This window comes from Embiotoca jacksoni, unplaced genomic scaffold (assembly GCF_022577435.1).
Source record: "Embiotoca jacksoni isolate LCO1_2020_lvr unplaced genomic scaffold, fEmbJac1.0.p SCAF_7, whole genome shotgun sequence".
In the NCBI taxonomy this organism is placed as follows: domain Eukaryota; kingdom Metazoa; phylum Chordata; class Actinopteri; family Embiotocidae; genus Embiotoca; species Embiotoca jacksoni.
In genome coordinates this window covers 14825943-14833479 of record NW_027185425.1, presented here as the reverse complement: position 1 = coordinate 14833479, position 7537 = coordinate 14825943, and the positions used below count along the sequence as shown (strand labels likewise).

At 47.8% G+C, this 7537-nt stretch overlaps 1 protein-coding gene across 1 annotated transcript in view; it reads left to right on the top strand.

Annotated features, from left to right (window-relative positions):
- Nucleotides 1-936: 936 nt before the first annotated feature.
- Nucleotides 937-7537, top strand: part of trim71 (tripartite motif containing 71, E3 ubiquitin protein ligase) — a 32625-nt gene continuing 26024 nt past the window's right edge. The window contains exon 1 of the mRNA XM_069176284.1: nucleotides 937-2772. Coding sequence (XP_069032385.1) covers nucleotides 2011-2772 — 762 coding nt within the window. The 5' untranslated portion in view covers nucleotides 937-2010. The remainder of the gene's footprint in view (nucleotides 2773-7537) is intronic.

The following is a 7537-nucleotide window of genomic DNA, read 5'->3' as shown; positions in this document are numbered from 1 at the left end:
GTGTTGCAAGAATGAATCCCTTCTTCATTACCAATCAATGTTGATCCAAGTGTTTTTGTTTAGCAGAGGTCAGAGCTGTTGAATTGAGTCGTTTAACATTGTGTTGAAGCTCCTTTTAGAAGGAGGGTGGAAAGAGAAAAAAGAACCGCAGCAGATGCACCCTTTCATATCCAAGGACTCGAACATACTCCATGAACACTTTACAAACCTGTTTATTTCACCGTGCTGCATGTACAACAGAGAAGTTATTATATGTATTTCAAACATTTTTGTATTTATTTATGCATGAGCTGTGTGTAGAGTTAAGAGATGGAGGTGTCTGCGAGGTACCCAACGCTATAAACTTTGTTCCCGTCAGTTTTATAGACAAGATATGAAGTTTTTACTTTTTCCAGTGTTATCCCTCGGCACAGATAAAACAAAAAGTCGTGGATCAGCACTTTTTTTTTTTTTTAATCACCTTAAATACAATTAAACTTGATCTTGGTGTAAGTTTGTCTAAAGCTTTCAGACCACAACAATGAAGTAAATATTCCGAGGCCCAAACGTTCCTGAAGCTCGCCTGTAATTTCAGTAGCCATTAGCTCGTCTGAACTCCACCAGTCCATCTCCTGGTTGGCTGGGGTTCAGTAAACCTGTATGACCATCAATCATAATTCATTTAATGGCCTCTGTATCCCCGAGGAACCGAAAATGCAATAAAATAAACGAGTCTTGGTTGTTTTTTTTTATCCCATTTCATTTCCTTTAGCTTTTCCCATGCAAACGTTAAAACAGCGAGGCTTGTTTGGACTGTAGATTGTATCGCGCGCGCGCACCACGCGCACGTGACCACACTCCCCTGACCGTCGGGCACGAGCGTCCGGCGCACACCCCTCTCTCCTCCTCGAGAGCGGAAGTGGGTCCATTTTTTCTCAGTCGGATCCGAGCAGCTCGAGGAGATGCAGCCCGAGCGACACGCGCCCGAGAGAACGCGCACGATATGTTCATGTGATTCAAAATTCGCGTAAACAACGGCGACAACAAACCGCCGAGGAAGACACGTCGGACCGAGTTTTTCCCGCTTGTAGGACACCTTTTTTTTCCCCTTTTTTTTTTTTTGTCCCTCCTCCAGCCCTGAGCATTCCTCCACGGAGACAAGCCTCCCAGAGAGGAGACCGACCGACAGGCTGAACGGGGAAGGAGCGCTGGAAGCGGCCTCACGCGCACGGGCTGAGGACAGACGTCCCTGTCTGCTGGTTTGTCTTCATCTGGCCTCCCGGTGGTTGCGTCTGATCCCTCCGTGACTCAAAGCACACGATGAGCGCGCTGCTTTGATGAATAATTTACGGTCTCTCGGTCCGAGGCTCGCGCTGCGACTACCAAACGACCGTTGGCTGCGCCCGACGCCGCCCGAACAGAACCTCATGGTGGACCAGAGGAGGAACCACAAGAACCACACGGATCCGACCCGGAGAGCATAAAATAAAATTAAGGAAAAGTATATAAATTGTGCGGGGCTCGTCTTGAGAGCTGCTTTGAAGCACGAAGCCCTGTGGTCATGTTGCCGAGTCGGTGGGGGAGGAGAGACGGAGCCCCGAGTACTTCGACGCCGACCCAGTGTCGCTCCAGTTTCGGCTTTATTTTATGAGTTTCAACGAAACACCGTCAGCACCAACAACGTCCATTGTCATCTTGATGGTTTCATCTGGAAGAAGGACGCGCATGGTTTCCCCAAAACGCCTTACTGAGCTGATCTTAACGAATATTGCTATTTTTGTTATCGCAGAAACTATCTTTGAGAAACTGTTTTGAAAAACTGTCTACCTCCTTGTTTCGCATCCGACCAGGACTATATAACACAGAGAAGAAAAAAAAATCGAAGCACTGTTGAACTGACTTCTAACACCTCATGAATCTACCTCAAACACTACATTACAGGCTATAGGAACACAGCGGGCCCATGTGTCCCCAAATGAATACCTCAAACGTGTCGCTGTGCGTGTTTTTGTAAACTGAGTAAGGCTGCAGATGGCTTCGTTTCCAGACTCGGACCTGCAGACTTGCCCGCTCTGCAAGGAGTTGTGCGGCTCCTCTGCTCCAATTTCCTCCAGCTCCTCTACCTCATCCTCTTCCTCGCATACCTCATCCTCCTCCAGCCAGACCACCAAGAGGCTCCACGTCCTGCCCTGCCTGCACGCCTTCTGCAGGCAGTGCCTAGAGGGGCACCGCAGTCCCGGGGACCCGCTGAAGCTGCGGTGCCCCACCTGCGACCAGAAGGTGTCCATCTCTGAGGCCGGGGTGGACTCCCTGCCTTCCTCTAACTTCCTCTTCAGCAACCTGCTGGATGTGGTGGGGAGCTCAGAGGAGCAGATCCAGAACAAGAATGGCCACCACCACCACCACCACCACCACCACCACAACCACAGGGGACGTTTGGGTGGAGGCTCCTCCGGCTTCCGTCACCCCCGCGGAAGCCTGTTGCACAAGCACCACCTGAGAGAGCCTCAGTGCAGCTCCTGTGACGAGGAGAACCCGGCCACGTCCCACTGCCTCGACTGCCAGGAGTACCTCTGTGACAACTGTGTGCGGGCACACCAGCGGGTGCGGCTCACCAAGGACCACTTCATCGAGCGCCCGGGCGAGAACCTCCACCTCAGCCGGGTCAACACTAACAGCAACGCGGGCCAGCCGGGGGTGTCCGTGTCCCTCGCCCAGTCCCTGCAGAACAACTTCGCCTTGCTGTCCCTGTTCCAGGACCGCATGAGCCTCTGCCAGCACCATGACAGCGAGGTGAGTAGATCACGGAAGTAAACTCAAACCACCTCACCATGGAAAACAAATGATCACTCGCATAACCCACAAATTGTTGAAATGAACGAGAAACGCTTGCGTGCGCTCACAAATACTCTTATTTTCGGAGCCTACCAGCTAAACCTGCTGCTTCGGTCTGAAACACACATTCCCCCACGCTCCTATAGTGTAATAGCGTTATGTGCATTGTATAGAAACATACTGGGGGCCATATGGCCTTAGGTTCAAAGGGAGCTGAGTGGCTCTTCACCTAGTTCCCTGGAGAGGAACGTGTGTTGAGCTGGATTTTCTCTCACACACACACACACACACACACACACACACACACAGACACGCACACCCTGCATGCACACACACTTATAGGCACAGACTCGTGCAGTCTGGTTAATCTGTACCACACCATCCATTCGAGGGCAGAGAGGCCCCTGTAGTAACTGCACACATGTTTCTATGGCTGTTGGAAGTCCTACGCTCGGACATATTGTGGAGATCTACTTTTATTCTGATAATGGGAAAGACAAGTTGGAATTTCAGAGATTTTTTTTTTTTGTGCCACGTGATCTGGGAAAAGTAAACTACAAAGGCCTGTAAAACAGGAAACCAGCTTTTTCTTGGGTTTAGTCAGATGGTTCAGGAAGAATAACAAATAGCTTCTCTAGGAGGTCTTGGAATGTCTTTTTTTTTTTCCGGCACCACTTCTGGTTTCTGGTGAGCTGAATTAAGTTCTTCCCGCTGCTGGAGGATACACTTTTACAACACAAGAGCACCTCAAAAAAACAACAACAATCATTTTTCTTTGTTTTTTTTGTTTTTTTTACAAGTAGTTCATCCAAAAAGGTCGGGCGTGTGTGCTCAACGAATGTTGTGCGTTCTAGTCAGTTAGTTATTCGGTGCAATAAATCTGTTGCAAAAGTTAAAGCGGTGTTAACTTTTCCACATAACCAATGACAGACATGGGTCACACATTAATCTTTTTAAGTTACAGTAGCATGTGCAGCCTTACAGCCTGTCCCAGCAGTTAAACGCTGCAGAAAGCAGCGGGATGCCGTTCATTGTTAACAGGACCTCGCAAAACCTACTGGCACTGCCCACCGTGACTTAAAGACTCAGTGTGTGCTCGGAGGTACGACACCGGGAACCCGAGAGGCTCCAACTTGATGAAAAATGTGATTGTTTTTTTTGGTGTTATTGTTTTGCCTGCTGTGCTTTTATTCCATCAGACAGATGTTTGTTTATTGGTATAAGTGGAGTTCACCGTTACTTGGTGTTGAAATGTGCTAAATGTTCATCAAATTGCAGCAAAACATCAATAAGCAATTGCGTCTGCAGTTTACAAAATATTAATTAAGCAACGTGTCCCAGAGCCCGGTTAAGATATCCAATTTGTTTTTTTTGTGACCCCCCCCCCCCAACCCACAAACGCTCTCCCCCTTGTTCACTGCCAGTAAATAGGTGGGTTCAGTTTTCCAGTAAGGGCTTCATTTCCCACTCACTCACTCACTCACTCACTCACTCACTCACTCACCGTGTTTCAGCCCGGGGGGAGGGAATGACACAGGAGAAGCCGAGTCTTTCTTTACCTACGAGCACCGAGAAAGCAGAGCCATTGTTCATCGTATATTAAGATTCCTCATAAGCCCAGTCACTCTGTTGGAAAGACCAGTTTGGCCTGTTTGCTCATTTTAGGATTTTCTAATTTGGTAATGACATGTCAAGTGGAAATCCTCCCTGTCAAGTTTTTTTTGTGTGCGTTTTAATCCTGTTTATTGACGTTGCCTTTTCTTAGTCTTTTTTTTTTTTTTTTAGAGCCCACCGGGTCGTTTCTCAAGTTTGCGTTGGTGCTGCTTTTGTTTTAATTGTGTCAAACATAGATGAGAAAGACAACATGACAGCTCCCTGAAAGTGACACCCAAATATCTCAGAAATGGGTGCCGCCACGTTGCGCTGATAACAGCGTTTGGAAGCGGAGACGGTGGGGTGGAGACCTGGTATCGAGGTGCTCGCCCTTCAATACCAACCTAACGGGAAAAAGTCGTCGAGGTGGTTTGGCAGCAAGACAGCTTGCGGTTACTAATGGTTTAATAAGTCGAATACAAGTGTCAAAGACAGTCAAGACTGCGGCGGCAAGACACTGAATGTGTATGTTTATTGTAAGTCGCTTTGGATAAAAGCGTCAGCTAAATGTAATGTAATGTAATGTATGTTGCCCAGAGGCGAGACCTGGATACCATCTCTCCAACCCCCAGTCACACTCCAGCTGCAAATGACATCACCGCAGCAATATTTTGGCTACGGGAGGAAGTGGTGACTTGTATATAATGTATGTGTATATATAGACATCGTCCCAAACAGTCCTTTGAATAGGACTAAAAGGACTTTGTTATTATTTTGAATACCGTTATCCAACCAGATATTTCTGTCATCTGATTTTATGCGAGCTGGTTACCGGAGAGAACAAAAACCCTTTGCTGCACTTGGTTATCTGTATACGGGCTGTTTTTGTTTTGTTTTGTTTTTTATCAGATTCGCAGTCGTGGAAACCACTTTTCGGGCTTGTTTTGTCCTACTCTCCGTTAATGTTGTCCCGCCTCAGGAATTTGGACCGCTGACTTGTTATTTCCTGTCACGCAACCCCGCGATGTTCGTGCAAGTCTGGCAGTCAGCTGGCCATCAGCTGCAGCCTTTTCCGTGTGCTCAAGGGGAATCCTTTACAGCCGACACGAGGCGCTGCGTCTGCTTTTATCTGGGTTAGTTGTCGGAGGTTAGCTCGGTGTGTCGGGGGTCCTCGTCCCACTGAGAGAGAAGTGTGTTGGGGGGGGGGGGGGGGGGGGGGGGGGCAGAGGTTTTCCAGGAGCTGTGGTTTGACCAATCTGCAGTGTCAAGTAAGCCTGCCAAGAAATTACAGTTGGATTTAAAATATTTTCATGAAATGTGTCTCATCCATTAGTTGTTCATCATTTGGACTCTACTGTTTCCTCCGCCAATGTAATTGATACAGCAGTTATATAAGTTGAATAGCCACATTTGCAGGCATTTCTTTAATGTCTCTACAGTGTGTGATGTGACTCTTTGTCTTTAGTAGCTGAGGTTTGGTTGAGAAAAAAAAGACCAAAATATGGTTTGAGGAAGAGCAACAGAGAAGGAATTCTTTTACCAGGATGGATAAACAGTCAAAGATGTAAAGGCAGAGTAGACAGAAATAAATATCTTAGAAATACAATATGAACATCTGTAGCCAGTGTAAAGTCCTCGTGTTAATGGGCCACAGCTGATAGAAACGACAGTTGTTATTTTTGCTGGTGATATTGGCAGCTGTCAACTTTAAATAGGAAGTCTGTCTATACGTATATTTAGTGCACGATTCGTTTTTTTTTTTTTTTTTTCCCAACTCACATTTAAACTCAGGAAATCTTGTAGGAAAAAGGAGCGATGGAGATAGTTTTACAGGAAAGAGAGCGACATGCACAAACCCTCACTTCATGTTTAACTTCATCAACTGTAACAGAGCGGGTCGGTTGTTGTTTTTTCTTCATGGAGACTGTGGAATGAATATCACGTGTATTTGCTTTGGCTCGAGTTTTCTCCCAACGCTCTGCACGCATGTACATCGGCTATATTGGATTCAATGTATTGTTAATTCAATTGAAGGCCAAAGAAATTGGAGAACCTCGCTGATTCCCAACTGAACCTGCCGGAGAAATGAAGAGTTCGAGGTGGAAGATAAAAGTCCTGAAGCAGCAAAGGGAGCCGGCTGCATGCTGATAAGAACATGTAGGGTATGTGTACACACGAGTGCATACGTTTGCCCCCTTAAGCAGCGCAGACGTCAGTTGTTACTCATCTGGAGCGCAGGCCGTCAGAGGGTGCACCCCGCTGTGTGCGAAGTGGACATGGAAAATTGGATTACATCAAAGGAGCGCCCCCTGCTCGCTGTGATGTCACCCTCCCGACACACCAAAACGTACGGCGCCCCATCAAGAGGCAGATAATGATATGATAATCCTGCAAAATGTCACTCTGGGCTTTAGATTAAATTGTTGCCACCGTGGCTGTACACGTGCGTGGCTTCTCGGCAACACACTCGCGGATAGGCTTTATATAGTGGCGGGGCGGGGCGGGGCGGGGTGGGATGGGGTGGGGTTACTGGAGCAGCCCGAGTCGGGCACGGGAATTGGTTGCCGAGCAATGAGGGCCTAAAACGCGTCGTGCTGTAAGGATGAGGTGAAGTTGAACTAATCTGTTTGACGGCCTACCAGCGCTCTTGTATGTCCTCGGGGACGCGTTCGTGTCCGTCAGTCACGCGAGGGAGACGGCGAGATGTTCGCTCGTATCTGGGAGCCGGGCGAGGAATGTTATTGTAGTTTGTCACACATTTTCACAATTCTCCTTGAAGTTGTAAAACTTTACGGCTCTATTATGTAGAGAGAAAGACTATCACTTAAAACACATTTGCTTGTCTCTGTGCTCCCCCAGCTTTACGCCCCCCCACCCCCCACCTCTCTCTCTCTCCCCCACTAGCTGAGAATGTGTGTAAGGAAACCAAACCCAACGCTGACGCTGATACAAGGCCAGAGGAATTCCTGTAATTTGAGTTTATACCTCCTGGGTTCTCTTTTCCCTTTTCTCTCTCTCTCTCTCTCTCTCTCTCTCTCTCGCTCTCGCTCTCACACACTCACACTCACACACACACACACACACACACACACACACACACACACACACACACACACACACACACACTGGG